This window comes from Panthera uncia, chromosome E3, assembly GCF_023721935.1.
Source record: "Panthera uncia isolate 11264 chromosome E3, Puncia_PCG_1.0, whole genome shotgun sequence".
NCBI classification, from domain to species: Eukaryota; Metazoa; Chordata; class Mammalia; order Carnivora; family Felidae; genus Panthera; species Panthera uncia.
Window position 1 is genome coordinate 26,510,198 of NC_064815.1, and position 18,553 is coordinate 26,528,750.

The 18,553-nt window shown below is 55.0% G+C and overlaps 2 protein-coding genes across 2 annotated transcripts; one reads left to right on the forward strand and one right to left on the reverse strand.

The window, feature by feature from the left end:
* The first annotated feature begins 2,831 nt into the window (after positions 1-2,831).
* VGF (VGF nerve growth factor inducible) lies at positions 2,832-5,702 on the forward strand. The gene has a single exon (XM_049638813.1). It carries the CDS (start codon positions 3,273-3,275, stop codon positions 5,127-5,129), a length of 1,857 nt encoding a protein of 618 aa, XP_049494770.1. The 5' UTR covers positions 2,832-3,272; the 3' UTR covers positions 5,130-5,702.
* Positions 5,703-6,578: 876 nt separating this feature from the next.
* On the reverse strand, positions 6,579-12,976 carry AP1S1 (adaptor related protein complex 1 subunit sigma 1). The gene is made up of 5 exons (XM_049638814.1): positions 12,820-12,976; positions 10,832-11,010; positions 10,088-10,196; positions 8,787-8,924; positions 6,579-7,508 (listed from the first exon to the last, which is right to left on the reverse strand). Exons 1-5 carry the CDS (start codon positions 12,820-12,822, stop codon positions 7,461-7,463), a joined length of 477 nt encoding a protein of 158 aa, XP_049494771.1. The 5' UTR covers positions 12,823-12,976; the 3' UTR covers positions 6,579-7,460.
* Between the last annotated feature and the right edge of the window lie 5,577 nt (positions 12,977-18,553).

Below are 18,553 nucleotides of genomic sequence, written 5' to 3' on the forward strand. Positions count from 1 at the left end.
TGGACACTCAGAAGGATCAGAACCCCTGCACACTCATACTTCTACAAAGACATCTGGAAACAGGCAAAACACACGGCCACACAGATTGGAAGAGATTTCATATTTAAATTGGAACACTACCATGCCCATCCACTCTATCTGATTAAATACACAACTGGTCTTCCAATTCCCTTTCTCCCCACCCCTTTATGTTTCATCAATCTCTACACACACACAAACACACATGCACATATATGTACATGCACACACAGGTGCATGGGGACGTACACAAGCCCCCAGGAACACAAACTGTTTCTCTAGGTGCCTGTCCCCCTTCATCTCACACTTAGTTGTTAGCCCCATGAGCTCTCAGTCTGCCCCCCCTTGGCTCCTTCCCTGCCCCCTTCTCTCTTGGATGGTTTCCCCTCCCCCCTCCAGATGTCAGAGCCATTTCACAGATTCATCCTCCTCGGGAAGGTAACGTGACCCCCTCCCCATTCCACTGCTCTCAGTAACCAGGCTGGGAAGATAAAGGGGAGAAGAGGAGGAGAAAGGAAGGAGGGGAGCTCACAGGGTTAGGGAGTGGTCCTAGATAGTTGTGTGTGTTGGGGGATGGGGGTTAATCACAGCCTTGGGGTCTGCTGCCCCCTCCTCTCTCTGCTTTCTTTGGCATCTCTACAGTCACCTTGGTTCTCAGGGCTTTTTTTTTTCCCCCTCTCCTTTAGCCTGTTCCTTCTACCTGTTCCAGATTCCTTCCTCCCTCCCTCCCTCTCCTGCTCCCATCTTCTCTCTCTTGCCTCTCTCTCTGCTCCTCCCCACCTCTTTCCCTGCAGAGCTGATGGGCTTTCTTCTGGGAAAGTCGAGCCACTGATGGAACCGAGAAGCCACTGCTGGCTATAGAGGGAAAGCACGTGAGTGTGTGTGTGTGTGTGTGTGTGTGTGTGTAAGAGAGAAAGAGAGAGAGAGAGAGAGAGAGAGAAAGAGAGAGAGAGAGAGAGAGAGAGGGAGAAGGAGGGTCAGTGCTAGGAAGAGATGAGGAGGGGGTTGAGGACTGGCTCAGAAAGAGTCTCTGAGCCCTGACAGACTGCCCTGATCTCGGTTTCCAGAGTCTTAGGGCGCGGGTGTCCTGCGTGTGCCCACAGGCACCCCTGTGTCCGCAGTTCTTGTGTGTCTGGCATGTGTCATTGTCACTCCCCCCTTTCCCTGCCCACGCCCCCGCACAGCTTTCTGCCTGCACCGCAACCCCCTTCAACCTCCCTCCTCCCCTTCATTCCTGCAGTGGCTGCTCCCCTTGCCTTCCTCTCTTCTCCCCTCCCCCCTCCCCATTTCCGTCCTCCCCCCCCCACCCCCGCCCACTCCTCTCCCCCTCCCCGGCCCCCGGCGGGGGGGTGGGTTTTCTTTGGCGAATCTGGGGGTCCCCCCCCCCCCCCCCCACAACCTCTAGTTGTCCAAGCCCCCAACCCCAACCCTTCTGGCAGGAGATACGGACGAGGGGTCTGGTGGTAGAGAGGGGCTGTCTCTGACGTTGCACACCCACCCCCACCCCACCGCGTTCAAACCTTCCCTTTAAGCGGTGGAGAGAGCTGGAGTTGAGTCACCCCCCCCCAACCTGCGCAACCCCCTCCCCACCTGGTCTGCTCTCGCCCTCCAAACGTCCTTTGGGGGGGAAGCAGAGGGAGGGAAAGAAGCAGGAGGAGGGTGGGGAGAAGTGGGCTGACAAGGGGCAAGCGGGGGCGCCAACATACGCTACAGAGTGAGATGGACAGAAGGACAGTCACACCTTTTTCTCCAAACACGCACCGACTGTGAACAGACAAGACAGAGGCACACACATCCTCAATCTTTCCCCTTTCTTCTGACTCGGACCCTTTCCAACGGGATTACCAAAACCGCAAGATCCACCCATCTGCCCCGGCCCAGGACTGGCACCCCGCACCGTAGATCCGCGAACAGCGCCCGCAGGCGCGCAGATCCGTCCCTCCTCTCTCGGGTTCACGCCGTCCTTGGGTGTGTTCCCTATGGACCGGACCGTGCGTGCGGTCGGGGGATGGGGAGTCCAGCCCCTTCCTCGGCTTTGGAATCTTTATCCTCCCCTCCCCAGTATGGATCTCCTACTGATACCCGGTCAGACTCCGGGAGTGCCCCCATCCTATTCGGCTCAGCGACGCGGGCTGCCGCAGCTGCAAGTTGCTCTGTAACCCACCCTCCCGCTTTGCAGCGTCTCCGCATCCACCCTTCCATTCATTCTCCCATTCATTCATTCATCCTTTTCTCCTCGTCCCTCCTTCATTCATTCATAGCCCCCTGCCCCGCCCGCCTCGGCGATTTCATTCATTCATTCATTCATTCATTTCCCTGGTGCTAGGCTAACGCACGCCCCTCTAGCCGAGGCTCCCAGTGCGCAGGCGCAGGCCGGGAGAAGACCACATCCTCCAATCACTGGGCAGCCCCCCGCTTCGAGGCACCCGCCCGCTTCCCCATGAATGAACATTGACGTCAATGGGGCGGGGCCAGCCCACGTGACCCTGCGCTCTCCCCTTTATAAGGCGGCAGCGGCGCGGGCGCTGTCCAGCGTGCTGAAGCCGGAGCAAGCGAGTCGCCCAGAGCCGCGCGGACCCAGCTGAGCCCAACCCACTGGACGCCAGAACTCGACCGTCGCTCCTATCCCAGCCACTGCTCGGAGCCGAGGCGGACGCGTCCCGATCTTTCCCTGTCCCCACCCCGCCCCGACCCTCCTCTCCACCTCCCGCATCGTGACACCAGCTGGTAAATACTCCGCTGTCCATCCCTCAAACCCTCAGCAGCCGTGGGCGTGAGGGAGGGTTTCTCTCTCCTCCCGGATGGGGGTGTTAAAAACACAGCGGGGAGACCCCGGTAAGGGTCCCTGATAAGTGGGGGAGTCGCCGCTTTTCTCTTGCTGCTGAAGTCGCCCACGCACCATCCGGGGAGTCCTGTGGGGAGGGAGCAGAGATTTTTTTCCACCTTATCTTAGCTGCTTAGTACGTGGGCGCTGGCAGTGAGATGGCTTAGGCAAGGGGGCGAAGAGGCATTGGGGGAGCGAGGGTTGCGGGCGTTTTCCCATTTACACGACTCCAGAGATCGGCACAACATCTTCCTCCTTTGCTTCTAAACGTCCCTCCTCTGGGTAAGGTTAGGGGGATGAGGGAAGCCCTGGCTTTCCTGATTAAAGGTGGGGGAAGGGGATATAGAATCAGAGAGCGGAAAATTCTTACAGAAACCCTCTCTTTCTTTGGTCCCTTCTATTTTTCACAGTCTCCGGCAGTCCTTTGGTCATGAAATCGCTCAGGTTGCAGGCTTCCACCCTCGTCTGCTTCCTTCTACTGATCAAGGGGTTGGGAGCAGCGCCCCCGGGGCACCCTGAGGCGCAGCCACCTCCCCTCAGCTCTGAACATAAAGAGCCGGTAGCTGGGGACGCAGCACCCGGGCCGAACGATGTTAGCGCCCCAGAGGTCCGAGCCGCTCGAAATTCTGAGCCGCAGGACGAGGGAGAGCTTTTCCAGGGCGTGGATCCCCGGGCGCTGGCCGCGGTGCTGCTTCAGGCACTTGACCGCCCGGCCTCGCCCCCGGCTCCCGGCGGCTCCCAGCAGGGGCCAAAGGAAGAAGCAGCAGAAGCTCTGCTGACCGAGACCGTGCGCAGCCAGACCCACAGCCTGCCGGCGCCGGAGACCCAGGCACCTGCGGCCCCGCCTCGCCCTCAGACTCAGGAGAATGGTCCCGAGGCTGGAGACCCCTCCGAGGAGCTCGAGGCGCTAGCTTCTCTGCTCCAGGAACTGCGAGATTTCAGTCCGAGCAGCGCCAAGCGCCAGCAAGAGACAGCGGCAGCAGAAACGGAAACTCGCACGCACACTCTGACCCGAGTCAACCTGGAGAGCCCCGGGCCGGAGCGCGTGTGGCGCGCTTCCTGGGGAGAGTTCCAGGCGCGCGTTCCGGAGCGCGCGCCCCTGCCACCCCCCGCTCCCCCGCAATTCCAGGCGCGTATGCCCGAGAGCGGGTCCCTTCCTGAAGCCCACCAGTTCGGGGAAGGGGTATCCTCCCCCAAAACACATCTAGGTGAGGCATTGGCACCCCTATCCAAGGCGTACCAAAGCCTGGGCGCCCCTTTCCCCAAGGCGCGCCGTCCGGAGAGCTCACTCCTGGGCGGCTCTGAGGCTGGGGAGCGCCTTCTACAGCAAGGGCTGGCGCAGGTAGAAGCCGGGCGGCGACAGGCAGAGGCCACACGGCAGGCCGCGGCGCAGGAAGAGCGGCTGGCAGACCTCGCCTCGGACCTGCTGCTCCAATATTTGCTGCAGGGCGGGGCCCGGCAGCGCGGCCTTGGGGGTCGGGGGCTGCAGGAGAAGGAGGAGGAGCGAGAGAGCGTGAGGGAGGATGCGGAGGCGGAGCAGGAGAGACGCGGCGGGGCGGAGAGGGTGGGGGAAGAGGATGAGGAGGCGGCGGAGGCGGAGGCAGAGGCGGAGGAGGCGGAGAGGGCGCGGCAGAACGCGCTGCTGTTCGCAGAGGAGGAGGAGGACGGAGAAGCCGGAGCCGAGGACAAGCGCTCCCAGGAGGAGATGCCCGGCCACCGTCGGAAGGAGGCTGAGGGGGCAGAGGAGGGCGGGGAGGAGGAGGACGACGACGAAGAGATGGACCCTCAGACGATCGACAGCCTTATTGAGCTGTCCACCAAACTCCATCTGCCAGCGGACGACGTGGTCAGCATCATCGAAGAGGTGGAGGAGAAGCGGAAGCGGAAGAAGAACGCCCCTCCCGAGCCCGTGCCGCACCCCCGTGCCGCCCCCGCCCCCACCCACGTCCGTTCCCCGCAGCCCCCGCCTCCCGCCCCCGCCCCCGCCCGAGAGGAGCTGCCCGACTGGAACGAGGTGCTCCCGCCTTGGGATCGCGAGGAGGACGAGTTGTTTCCCCCGGGGCCCTACCACCCTTTTCCCAACTACATCCGGCCGCGGACACTGCAGCCACCCGCTGCCTCGCGCCGCCGCCACTACCACCACGCCCTGCCGCCTTCGCATCACTATCCCGGCCGGGAGGCCCAGGCGCGGCGCGCGCAGGAGGAGGCGGAGGCGGAGGAGCGCCGGATGCAGGAGCAGGAGGAGCTGGAGAATTACATCGAGCACGTGCTGCTCCGGCGCCCGTGACCTGCCCCGGTCCCGCCCCCGCGCGCCGGAGCCGCGCGCGCTGCCACCCCCCTCCGTGTTGCTCCTCTCCCCTTCTAGGTGTTTGCATGCACCCCAGCCCCATCCCTGGCCGCCGCCTGGCCCCGCCCCTACCCCCGGGTCGCCCCGCCCCCGGGCTGCGCCGGGACCTGTCAGACAGCTTCCTGGATTCGAAGCCCGAACTCCCCAAATTCATTCAAGAGGGCTCCCGGGGCCATCCCAGGCGGGCGGGTGGTTTGTGCGAATTCCCTCTCCCACCACGGCCTCTGGTCCCCACTAGTCCCTCTCGGGACGTCCCCGTCCAAAACCGGAAAAAGCTATTCCAGTTAATTGTGTGAAGAAGTGTCTGTCTCCTGCCCTTTGGGCCTCCCAGGAGCCTCTCCACCCTCTCCAGTTCGCTGTGAATTTACCTATTCTTTCCCTTCTCTGTTGTAAATACCCCTCACGGAGGAAATAGTTTTGCTAAGAAATAAAAGTGACTATTTTATTAGGACTTTGTTCTCCCTTATTCACCCGTCCCCTTGGGCCTCCGTGGTCCTCCCCAAGGGGCGGTGAGGGAAGCGCCAGCCACAAGACCCTGTTCAAAAGTGAGGGTAGTGGAACCACTTTCAACCATATTCAAGAGTAGAATATGGCCCACATCTAGTAAGAAAGCCTAAATTCCACTTCCAGCTTAGGGGTGGTGGCGGGGGGTAAAGTCATTGGTCCCCAGGGTGGGGCAGCTCCAGACCACTTTGAAGGCTCTTCTGCCCATGGTCCTCTGGCCTCTTAGGCAGTACTGGTGGCTCCCCACAGTCCCTGTTCCACCTACTCGCCTCCCTTAACTGCCCCCTAAATTCCCTGGTCCTACATACTTGGCAACAAACAGGGAGGAAGGGCCTCCAGCTATAGAAACACCTTGCTTTTAGACATTTCTCAACCCTTTGCAAAGCACACAGGGTTGGATACACTGTTGAACTCCTGACTCCTCTCTCCAAATAGAACTAAACCAGCTGAGGGGCGCCTGGGTAGCTCAGTCAGTTAAGTGTCCAACTCTGGACTTTGGCTCAGGTCACGATCTCATGGACGGTGAGATGGAGCCCCGAATCGAGCTCTGCGCTGACAGCACTTAGCCTGTTTGGGATTCTCTCTGACCCCCCTCTCTCTACCCCTCGCTCCAGCATTCTCTCAAAAGAAATAAAAACAAAAACAAAAAACAGCCGAATGAAATGTTCCACAAAGAAACCTCAGAGGTGTGAAACTATGTCCCCAGGAATGGCTCCTACCTGGCCAAGGGCAGCTCCAGAGCCGGAGACACCGTGTTCAGAAAGGCACTGAACTCACAAACCCATTTGGAATAGGGGTACCAGATAAAGTACAGGACACCTGGTTAAAATTTCATTTTGAATAAACAGCGGATGTGTTTGCATAGGACACAAACTAAAAATATTATCACTCAAATTGAACTGGGTGTCCTCTATTTTTTTCTTCCTCTCTCTCTCTAACTCTGGCAAACCTAGTTCCAGGGAGGTCAAGAGGCAGTGTTCCCATCCCCTCCTGACTGATCCCAGAAGCTTTTCCTTCCTTCACAGAGCCTAAGCAGGCAAAGTCCAGAAATGCTTTTCCTTTTATTTCAGAGGAAAGGAAATAAAGTCAGCCACTTCCCACACCCCACCTCTTAGCTCCTGCCTCACCCAGAACATGGAGTGAGGGAGGGACAGTCTCTCATAAAGCCTGCCCTTCCCCCAAAGCTCACTTCCCTCAAAGTGGCAAGGTTAGAAAAAAATTAACCACGCTGTCCCTCCCCTGGCACTGGACAGAGTCCCCACTGCAGCCAAGGAGGAGGGAGGAGGAGGGCAGATGAGGGGAAAGGACTTCCCTCTCAAATACACAGGACCCCCCTCCCCGCCCCTGCCCCAGGCAGAGAAGATGCCCTGGCTGACTATGGGGCAGGGTGGAGGTAGGTTTTGGGGCAGGGAGCAGAGAAAAACCCTGAAAACCTTTTCCCTTTAACCTGACATATTTATATATTTACAGTTATAAGGGAGGGGAGTGAGTTTGGGGTAACATTAGTTCTTCAAAGGCAGGGAATGAAAGCCAAATAGCACCCCCATTTTGGTCACATTTGCCTACCTCCTAAAACCTTCATTGGGGAAAGGGGAAACAGGAGATAGAGGTGGAGGGAGGGAATGTTTGAGGGTCCTGAGCCCACAGCTCACTCTGAAAGAAGGTGAGACAGCAGAGGAGGGACAGCTGGGTCCCATCGAGAAAAGGGGGCACTCATGCCCTGCCTCTCCACCAGCTCCCCACATCTCCACACGGCCCAGGCGGGGGCTACGCCAGACCCATCTCCTCCAGCACACTGCGAGGCGACTCATCCTCCTGAGGCAGAGACAGACAGAGGGTGACGCAGAGACACCAGGAGAGGCGGACAGGGAATGAGGCAGAGGAGGGTGGGCAAGACAACAACATCACGAGTCGGGGAAGCACAGAGAGACACGGGGAGGGGAGAGAGAAGCCAACATGAGCTCAAGGCTGGAACAGCTGGGGACCCTTCCGGGGAGCTCCCCAGTCTCCAGGGACCACCCCCCAGAGGCCAACTGTGGCGAGGAAGGAGGTCCAGGTTGAGTCCACCACCACCCAGAAAATCCCAAACCAGGAGCTTGGTGAGCAGGGGCGCAGTCTCAGTATCTGAGGGGGAAGGGTGTGAAGCTGGGACGGGGGCGGGCAGGGGAGGGAACCTGTTTTCTGAAGGCTGGGGGTGCCAGCTGGCTGGGTTCTTTTATTCAGAGTGGGGGCAGGGAGTAATCAGTTGGCATCAGGTCCCTGAGGGAAGGTGAACCAGACTGCAGAGAAATGAGTCATTAGGGTCTGAGCAGAGCACTAGTAACAGGGGTGGGTGTGTGCTAGGGCACGTGTACGTGTGTGTGTGTGTGTGTGTGTGTGTGTGTGTGTGTGTAAAGGGGAAGTCAGACCAGTGAGGTGGCAAGTTCAATTCTGCTCCTTCTCTTACTGCAGAGATGAGCCCCCATCTTTCCCCCTCCTCAGAGCCAGCTCGGGCCAGCTTGCTTGTCATTGCAGATTCCGGTGACTCATCTCCCTGCACCAAGTCTCAGCGGTGGCACAGCAGAGAGGGGGCAGGCAGTAATGGGGTGAGGGCGGGGGCGTCAGAGAGCAGGAGAACCCCCAGCCAGGCACCCTCTACCCCAACCCCCGAGTCCCCGCCACCCTTCGCTTCTGAGGAGCAGAGGCTTTTGAGTGTGTGAGTGTGTGTGTGTGTGTTAAGAAAAAATGGGGAAGGAGAAGACACCAGGGGAGTGAAGAATCATGTGCCCCTTCTCCAATTCCCTGAGCAACCCTAAATGCCTAGAGAAGGATGGGACACGGGAGATTCAGCTAGGATGGGACACCTTGGGTCTTGGGAGAAAGAGGGGGAGCGGGCCCAGCGGGCTGCCTGCCACCCATACCTCCCACCCCGGGCAGTCAGAGCTTGAGGGCAAGCTGGCCAACTGGGTGCTGTGGGGGCCAGACGCCACAGGGAGGGGGGCCCCCTTGGTGGCGGGAAGGGGGCAGCCGTGGCTGGCAGGCAAGGTGTCCAGGGCAGGGAGGGCACCCTCCACCACGGTACTTATCTTCCTCCTCACTGTCCCAGGCCCGTACCTCCTGCAGCAGGTCTGCCTGCTCGATGGCCTTCAGGACACTCTTCTTGGAGGTGTCCTGGACGTCTCCCCCCATCAGAAACTCATCCAAGATGAAGTAGGCCTTCTCAAAGTTGAAGATGATGTCCAGTTCGCACACCTGGGAGGAGGGGGAGGGAGAAGGCAGGGTTGAGTGTCAAGGTGCATTCCCACCCCACCTGCACCCCAGCCGCCCACTTCTTTTCTTTTTTTTCCTTTTCTTTTTTAAATGTTTATTTGAGGGGGGGAGAGGCAGAGAGAGAGGGAGAGAATCTCAAGCAGGCTCCACACTCGGTGTGGACCCCCACGTGGGGCTTGATCTCACAACCAAGAGATCATGACCTGAGCTGAAATCAACAGTCAGGAGCTTAACCCACTGAGCCACACAGGCATCCTGCCCACTTCTTTTCTCATCATGGCTCCACGGTCTTCTCTTTGGGACCACTTCTCCCACCCCGGGCTCTTGCCACGCAGGTCGATGACCTCCCCAACCCATAGGCCTTAGCGTTCAGTTTGACTTTTCCTTCTTGACTGTAGTTCCTGCTGCCTTCCCCTCCAAATCTGTGACATTGTTCCCACCAGAGGCTGGCTAGTCTCCCTTCCTAGACACTATGGAGCAGAGGAGGAGACTCTGAATCACAGGTAGAAAGACTTGAGTTCTAAGCAAGGCTCTGCCCCTAGGCAGCTAGATGCACATGTCACTTCATTTCTCTGAGCCTCAATTTTCTCATCTGAAAATGCAGATAACAACACCTACTCGCAGGATAGAATAAGGAGCAGACACGAGAGCCTGAAAGCCCTTTGTAAACCATTAAGTGGAATACAAATTATGGAGTCATTACTATTCTCCATCTAAGATCTGAGCTGTCAATGTCCAGGCTATATCCCAGATCAGTTAATTCAGAACTGCTGGGGGTGGGACCCAGGCATCACTAATCAACAACAACAACAACAACAACAACAACAAACCTCTCCAGGAAATTCCAATGCAAAGTCAAGGTCAGGAGCCACTGATAAAATCTGAACTTGGTTTCTGTCCTTATGGGAGAGGTCCGAGCTGAGCTCCACTTGATTAAGTGGCAGATTCTGATCTGCCCCCCCTGGGCCCAGGGGCCGATTAAGGGATATGGCTAATAGGCTTAAGGCTTAAAATGGGAAATTAATTACTGTTCTCACTGCTCCAATTTCACCTCGCCCAAATCTTCTAGGCAGAGCCTGGAAGGGTCCCAGGGTTTGGTAGAAGAGGGGACTGCTGGGTACGAAAAGGTGGGTGGGGACACTTACGCTGCCGAAGTATTTGTCCAGGAGCTCCACATATCGGTGGATCAGCTCCAGCGTGATGAGCTCATTGTCTTGGCCCTCGATGGCGCAGCAGAAGTAGAGGCTGGCATATCTGTGGACAGGGGCACATGCGGGGTAGCTGGAGGGGCTGCTGGGCCTGCTTCCGGATCCAGGCTTTGTGCACTCAAACCTCCCATTTGACCTCATTTCCAGCTCAGGGTCTATGTCCCTACTGGACACAGGCAGGGTGACCCCAGGGTATGCAAATAGTAACTCACTCTGCCTCGAGGTGGCTCTCACAAGCACAGGCAAAGACAGGCACGCACACTCTTTCCCTCTCGCCCTCTGACCTGTTCAGTTTGACTCAGCAAAATCCTGAGTGAACTAATCCACCTGCTCAAAGAAGGAACTGGACAGGGTGTGGGTGTGTGTGTTGGGAAAGGTGATGCAGGACCTAGGACTGTTGAATGAGGCTGCGAGGGACGTGTGCAATGGACAAGAATAGGGCCTTTGCGACAGAGGTGAAGTAGGTGTCAGGTTGAGCAGTACAAGTGGGGAACAAGAAGGTCTTCAAGGGAAGTTCAGAGAGTAAAGGAAGAAGCTGGAATTCATCACTGCCCTCCGGATGCCCTTAGTTTCCAATCCTCCCTGACCCGAAGGGATGCCTTATTTCTCGGCCATCTGAACCCACTGCCAGGCCCCAATCAAGCAGGGTCCAGACCGGTCTGAAAGCCGGTGGTGAGTCACCTCTTATAGACGACTTTGAGATCCCTCCACTCCAGGAAGCTGCACATCTTGGGCTTGCGAGCCAGAACCACCTGCATAAGCTCCCGAACCATTTTCTTTCGCTCCTTGTCCGATGTGGCCAGGTACCATTTTTGCAGCCGCAGCTTCCCCTGCCGGCTGAACAGCAGCATGAATCGCATCTAGGGATAGGGGGCAGAGCTGAGGGTCAGAGATTTGGTTCTCTGAGTCTGTTTACTCCAGAAACACAGCCACAAATGCATCCATCACATCCACACACATCTAACTCTTCTCTATTCATGGCCCCGGTTGCTTCGAAAATCAGCCCTTGCCATCAACGCTGGGTATTCCCGCCAGCAGGTGCTCTTCCTTCTGGAACATGTCAGAGCTTCTGAGTCTGTCATTTGGGCTCAAACCCTGGCTCTACTAGTTGAGTCATTTGCCTTGGGCAATTATTCCATGCTCTGGCCCTCAGTTTCCTGGTCTGTAAGATGGATGTAATAAAAGTACCTTCCTGTTTGGAGGGATTAAACGAGTTGATATATGCAACTGTGCCTGTCACGTGGTAAGCACTGTAACACATTAAGAGTCAGTATTATTATTCCTTCACCTTCTGTTTCATACTTTTGTCTTCCACAGGTCATTACAATGCCTAATAGAGTGACAAACAGCCCATAGCTGAAGTCAAAGAGAGGTCTGCTTTCTTCCATGGTCCTTCTGTCCACCACCACGCTGAAATGGGGTATTTTGTCTCTAGAAAAGCTACCTCAATTCTCCACCCCATCCTGGACATACATTCTTGCTGATGTCCCCAGTGCACTGCCTTCAATTGCCAGTCATATGCCCAGAGGCATTGGGACCCCCAAATTCCACCCTCCTCTCTCCTCAGCCATCCAGGCATCTGGCCACTGACAGTCCTCTCTCTTTTTTCCTTTTAGGGTGACTCCTGTTAGGCACCGACACCTCTCCAGACACCAGGTGACAATTTCCCTTTCAGTTCCTCAGTTAGGACCCTGCCATTCAGGGTGTTTCCTGAAGCTTTGTGCAACATAGTGCAGGCTGAGTTGAGCGGGGAGGAGGGCAGAGCCCTCACTACCCTGTGCACCCTCAGTTTCCCAGTTCCAAGGGGTCCAGTCTATATATCCTGGAGTTATCGCCTTGTCCCTCCAGTGCTCCTCTCCCTGGGCGTTACCAGGGCTGGAATCCGTGGGTGTTTGAAACAATACTAGTTTAGGGTTTTGGGCGGTGGGGAAGGGAAAACACTGCTAGCGTGGTGGGAGGGCAGCAGAGGGGCGCAAGGGAGCCCTGCGCGTCTGAGATTGGGGGGCGGGGAAGCGGGAAGCCAGCAGGAAGACGGAAGGCCTGGGCTCCGGAAAGAGAATGGGATGGGGGGCGGAGAGCCAAGAACACGGGAGCCGGGGATCCGAAGCCTGGGTCCGGGAGAGCAAGACCTCGAGCCCACTTGGCTTTCCCACCTCACCCCAGCCTGTAGGCGAGCTGGGAGATAAAGCGAGGCAGGACGTCCACTCCTCGGACCCGGAAACTGTCCCCTCCCACACACGGCTCTCCCCGCGGGCCGCCGCTCCTCTGGGCTGCTCGGGAACAGAGGGTCTTGGTGACCCGCCAACCCCGCCGCCTCCCTCCGCCGGCAGGCCCCCGCGCCCCTCTTCCTCCTGCGACTTCCCTGCGGCAGTGGTCGGGAGGTCCCCTTGGACCGCCACCCGCGACGTCCCCACGACTCGGGACGGTCCCGCCGCCCCCAGTCACCCCCCTCTTGCCCCACAAATGCGCCCCTCCCCGCCCCTTCTCCCTAAAGCCATTTCCAGCTGCTCTTCCTTCCGAGGCCGGCTCGCCCACCCGCTCAGGTAAGTGCGGCCTGTGAGGACCGGAGGAAGAGAGGGCGGCCCGCACAGAGGGCGGCCCCCAAGGACCCCCGCAGGTGCAACCCACGCCCCTCGGTTCCCCCTCCCCTCCCTCTCCGCACAGCCTACCATCCTGCAGCCTCCGGCTCGGCGCGTCCCTCTTCGGCCACCGTACACGCCAGCTCCACTCCCTTTCTTATCCTTTCTCCTCCTTCCCTCCCTCTAGCCTGAAGCCCCGCCCCGTCCCGCCCCGGCTCGGAGGCCCTTCGAGTGGCGTACTGCGCAGGCGCCAGCGCCGCGGGGCGCGCGGGCGGGGCTGGAGGCGGAGAAGCGGAAGCCATGGCAACCAGGTCCTCGACTTCGGCTTTGAGTAGCTCTATCGTCATGGTAACAAGGCTTTCTGGTAGGCTGGTTGGGGGATGGGGGGGTGGACAATGCGGTCCTCGCGCCTCTGCACCTTGAGGGGGAAAAAGGCGGGAAAAGGGGTGAGAGGCGGAAGGGACGACCCTTGGAGTTTGTGAGGAAGCGGAGAGGACTAATGGAGGGCCTGGGGCGATGGAGACGGAGCAGGGTGGGAACTGGATTTGGGGTAGGGGCTATGACTTGGGGAAGGCTAGACAAAGCGCGGTGGTGGGGCTGACATAAGATAAGGATGGAGCCCAAAATAGACATGTACTGAGAACCTGCTAGATGCAGCACTCTCCTCAAGTAAGACATGTACAGGTAATGAGGGAGACGGGAAACAAGAGAGAAAAGGAGGGGCTGATATTTAAGCGATGTGAAGAAAAGGGAGAGGGGCATGAACGAAGGCCAGAGGAATGTAGAGCATCTTACAAGGTGAGCATGGTCGAAACTGAAAAGGGACACAGGTAGCCTAGACACAAGTTTAAAAATGAGGAGGCTGTGGATTGGGATACGGGCTCTTTGGCTGTCCACGTGCGTGTATCTTTCCTTGCGGTCAAGTAAAGCGGTTCGCACCTAAGAGAAAACCTTACATTTTGTCATGTGGAAAATGACGTTTTTAATTTTCGGGTACCACTTGAAACAATTGTTGGGAAGGCCTCGCCTGTCTCCATTTTATGTTCTGTTTTTCTTCCTCTTGGATATGGAAGTAATATGCTATTGTGGCAAGACAGGGGGCCTAATGCATCTGACATATAGTGTGGTCTCTGACCCTTACCGGATGTGCGGCCTCAGGTGAGTCATTTCAGCCGAGTTTCCTCATTTGAAAACTGAGCATGGCCGTACCTGCCTTGCAAGATGGTTTTGAGGATGTGCAGAGTATCCGGCATAATGTCAACGCCTGTTAACGGTGGTGCTGATCATTTTCTCCCATTCTCAACTTTTTTTGGTCTACTCCTTTGCCTTCTTCCTCTTTTTCATTCCCCTTTCTCCTCTGCCTTCAGCTTGCCAATGACATACATGTTGGCGGAAGTATCTTGATAGTTGTGTGTGTGTGTTTTTTTTTTTTTTTTTTAGGTCAAGTATAAGATCAATAAAGCAAGCTGTTGGAGGTAGGAAAGGTAAATCATTAGGGAGTGAAAAAAAGGAAAGGAAATGTGTAAGAAGGGCAGAAGGCAAAAGGAATGAAAGAAATGTGCTCCTGGTAGGAAGAGGAGAAGGTTGTAGATAAGGAAGTAATGAGCCGTGAGGCAAAGACGTAAAGCAGAGAGCTGAGCAACAGCCTGTGGAAATTTGGAAGCTCTAGAGATGTGAACTCCTACACTCCTTGGAAAGCTGATACTTTCTAGAATTCCTTGTCTCAATGTGGCATTGCCTCGCTGCAGAAAAGAGAAGATTTGTGAGGGAATTGTTAGAAATATGGGTTTTGCTCATGTAGAGTCCTAGACTTCAAGTGGTTTACATCATTTTGAAGACAGTGGGCTGGATTTCTTCACTGTTAGCAAGCGGTGGATGTAGCGAATCTGTGAGTTAGTGGATCCAGTGTGGCTTGTGTCTGCAGAGGAGTTCGGATTCGAGGCCGGGGGCAGTTGGGAGTCACTATGGTTGCCTGAGCTGATGAATAACTTGGCGAGAACACTTTTAAGAAGGTTAATCTTACGGTAATCTGGGGGACAATACGAAAGGATAAATGGAAGGCTGGAAGATCATCTTTGGGAATCCAGGCACAAAGATGAAATGGAGAGCTACAAATTGGAGAGGTGCCTGAAATGGGCCAGTCAACTCACGTTGATGACTAATTTGTATCGTCACCCTACAACCCATGCTGACACCTCCCTGAGCCTTCCCTCACCTGGTTGTAGCGGTGGTTCCTGCGGTGGTTGGCAGGGGGGTGGCCTGAAGCCTTTTCATCTCTATGAGTTTATGCTCTGTGTTTCTCCCTCTTGTGATAACCTGTGCACCCACTTTTTGCACACTCTTTAAGTAGTCCATAGTTCCCAGATGATGTTATTTGTAGTCATCATTGTTTTTTCAACAACAACTTCTTCTTCTTCTTCTTCTTCTTCTTCTTCTTCTTTCTTCTTTCTTCTTTCTTCTTTCTTCTTTCTTCTTCTTCTTTTTAACTGAGCAATCGGGACCTTACTATATGCTGTTCCTAACAGTTTCGACAATTAGAATACCTTCTGTGGTGGATGTTTGCCCTTCTTTTCACTTCCCAGGCTCCAACCCCATGTTGTAGGGTTTGGGAATCCCACCTTATGAGTCTAGGGTGAGACAGAACAACCTTCCAGTGAAACATTAGAAGTTTCCTGGGGTGTCTGGGTGGTTCAGTCAGTCAAGTGTCCAAGTTCAGCTCAGGTCATGATCTCGTTGTTTGTGAGTTCAAGCCCCAAGTTGGGTTCTATGCTGACAACTCAGAGCCTGGAGCCTGTTTCAGATTCTGTATCTCCCTGCCTCTCTCTGCCCCTCCCCTGCTTGCACTCTGTCTCTCAAAATAAATAAATAAACATTTTAAAAAAGAGAGAAGTTTCCTGACATTCACTTTTGCAGCCTTCTTCGTGCCCACAGCATTGGCATGTCTGCTGGACTCGACCAATCTGTGCATCTGTCCGGACTTTGGTCCAGGAAGGAATGAGGTGATGGAGGGGATATAAGACTCTGGTAGAAGGGCAGAGGGTCAAAACCTAGGGTGCCAGTACAGCGGCACCAATGGCAGTGTCCGGGGCCCAGTGAAGGTTATAGGGCAGAGTCACCAGTGTGATTTGGGGTGCTACCTCTAGTGTGAGACCTTCCTCTGGTTCTCTGGCCCTCCTGGAAATTCCCTGAGCTCCCCAGTTTCCTCTGGTGCTTCCCTTAGCTAGAGTTGGTTTCTGTCCCTGGTAACTAAGAACCTTGCCTGATATTCTCGGTAAGCATGCCATATTGTCCCTTGGCTGGACGTGTGAGTTGGCCTTGTCTCTTCAGCTGGATTGTCTCCTTCAGAGATGGTATCTTTTTTTTTATGTTTATTTATTTACTTAGAGAGGGAGAGCATGAGCAGAGGAGGGGCAGAGAGAGAGAGAGAGAGGGAGGGAGAGAGAGAGAGAGAGAGGGAGAGACAGAGAATCCTAAGCAGGTTCCATGCTGTCAGCACAGAGCCCGATCCAGGGTTCAGACCCACAACTGTGAGATCGTGACCTGAGGCAGAATTGAGAGTCAGATGCTTAACTGACTGAGCCACCCAGGCGCTCCCTTCAGGGACGGCATCTTATTCATCTTCTGTTTCTTCACAGCATCAAACATAGTGCTTGTTGACCGGCTTCAGTTATGATTGGTATTCATGGTTATCAAATCTAGATATTTAAATCTTCTAATCCAAACTATTCTAAACTCTAATTTTGTGTATAGTGGGTAGCATATTCAACACGTATTATTTCTGCTAGAGGATGAACTGTCTTTTGGTGTTTCTACTGTGCCTGGCACGATGCCTGACATACGGCGGCAGATACCCAACATTAGTAGAATAAGCGTATCCTGGGTCCCCCATTTGGAAATCCCAATGTCGTCTCAAAATTCACTTGATAAAACCTTCGCCTTCCCCTGAAACCATCCCATCTTTTGGCTTCCCACCATGGTCAATGTCACTGCCTTTTCCTAGACTTGCAGACTATGAGCCTGGGACGTGAAGGATAACAAGAAAGCATGGCTGATTCAAGGGACATAGTCCAGGCTTGCCTGACTAGATCAGGAGAGGGGGAGACTTGACTGGCTGGGTTATCAGAGGAGGGAGGCAGCAGTCTCAAGGTGACTTGGGACTTCCTCCTCAGGTGTGTCCCTTGAACGTGCCTTGCTATTATTTTTCCTTTGTCATTTTGTTCACCGTGTTTTCTCAGATGCCCTACAGTTCTGCCCCACAGACCCAAATCCGTCTTCTCCATCTTGTAAGTTGCCAGCAAACGCCCCCCTCCAAGTAAGCCTCGCAGTCTGGTGTAGACTCTAGTGATCATTTCTACAGTGTTCCCTTCAGCCCTTTTTGAAGTGACTCACATAGCATCTCAGCTTTTTAGTGTCTATTCTCCTTAGGTACTGGATAGTTAGAAAGACCACTTACACTTTGCAAAACGTGCTTCACAGCACCCCTATCGAGTTAAGCTTTTAAATAAATACTTGTTTGATTGAATGGGGTTCAAACTCAGGAGGATTTTGGCAGAAGCCACAGCTGCTTTGCTTCAAAAAGAGCTTTCCACTGGAGTCAAAGCGACACCTGGTGGCTAGGTGATAAAAGGCCATGTGGTGGAGGGACGCCGGTGTGCTGGCTGAAAGGCAGAGGTGTGAGCGCAGGACCCTCTGGTGACTGGCACGTGAGACCCCTGTTCACAAATGCCACAGCCCAAGTAGTTTTGCTACTCTCACCCCAAAACTTACTTGAGGAACCACCTCAAGGAAAGCGGCTTGGAAAACAGATGGTGTCTCCTTGACAAGTTTCATTCTGATGGAATATTTTTTTACCATTGAGGGATTTTACAGAATGAGTCATACCCTTTGCCCACACGTGGGCAGATAAATAATCCCACTGCGTGAGGCTTATGAGAAATGTAATGATGGCTGGAAGCAGATCTGGTTGGTTTTTCATTTCTAAAGAAATAGAGGAAGAGAGATTTGGAAGGGTAAGGAGGGGGCCCGGGCGGAGCCAAGCGGGACCAGGCAGGCTTTCCACTGTGAGGCTGCATCGTCATCTCTGTGCTCAAAATATCCAAGAAAAGCAGAGGGCACCGCTAAATGGGGCACTTCCTGGAGCAAACTCTCTCTGCGGGGGTGAGGCCTTCTGATGAACCCTTTTCTTCTGAGACCTCTCAGCATGCATGGATGGTTTCTGAACTGTCCACTGTCAAATCAGGCTAACTTGTTCTGGTTTTTGAGGCTCTTGTGGTTTCTAAGCAAATCTGTTACAGATAGGTAAATCCTCAACAACTAGCCCAGTGCCTGGAACTGGTCATATTTTCTGGGTGTAAGGAGGACACAAGATCTATCTGAGTCCCTGTATCCCTGAATTCTTGGACCGTTGCCTTCATGACCCCAGCTACCTACTACAAGCTGAAAGGGAGACCGGTGTGAGCGGAAGGGAGTATTCTTGCAGGAAGAGGGATACTTTAGTGCCAGCTGAAGTTTTGGCTACAAATCTCAGTGATCTCGTGAACTGGATTAGGCCATGTCTAGTTTGGGTAGCTCTGGTCTGAGCCAGCTAGAAGCAGGCCAAAGTTGCCTCTATGGCCCCTTTTCTCTAGTTCTGTGACCATATCTTGGCCCTACAGGGGTTGCCAGAGATTTGGAAAGGGAAGAGGAAGCACTCACTGAGATTGAGAGCATCTCTCTAAAGCTGAGAGTGGGCTTTAGTGGGCTATGCGTTCTACTCCTTTCTTCTGGGTCTTGCTCTGGTTCCCATTTCCTTCCTTCCTTCCTTCCTTCCTTTCTTCCTTCCTTC

Coding starts and splice junctions, on each gene's coding strand:
- VGF (XM_049638813.1), top strand. CDS start 3,273: ATGAAATCGCTCAGGTTGCAGGCTTCCACCCTCGTCTGCTTCCTTCTA.
- AP1S1 (XM_049638814.1), bottom strand. Junction 10,197..10,831: donor CTCAAAGTCGTCTATAAGAG/GTGACTCACCAC, acceptor CCCTGTCCACAG/ATATGCCAGCCTCTACTTCT. Junction 7,509..8,786: donor AGGCAGACCTGCTGCAGGAG/GTACGGGCCTGG, acceptor TCTCTGCCTCAG/GAGGATGAGTCGCCTCGCAG.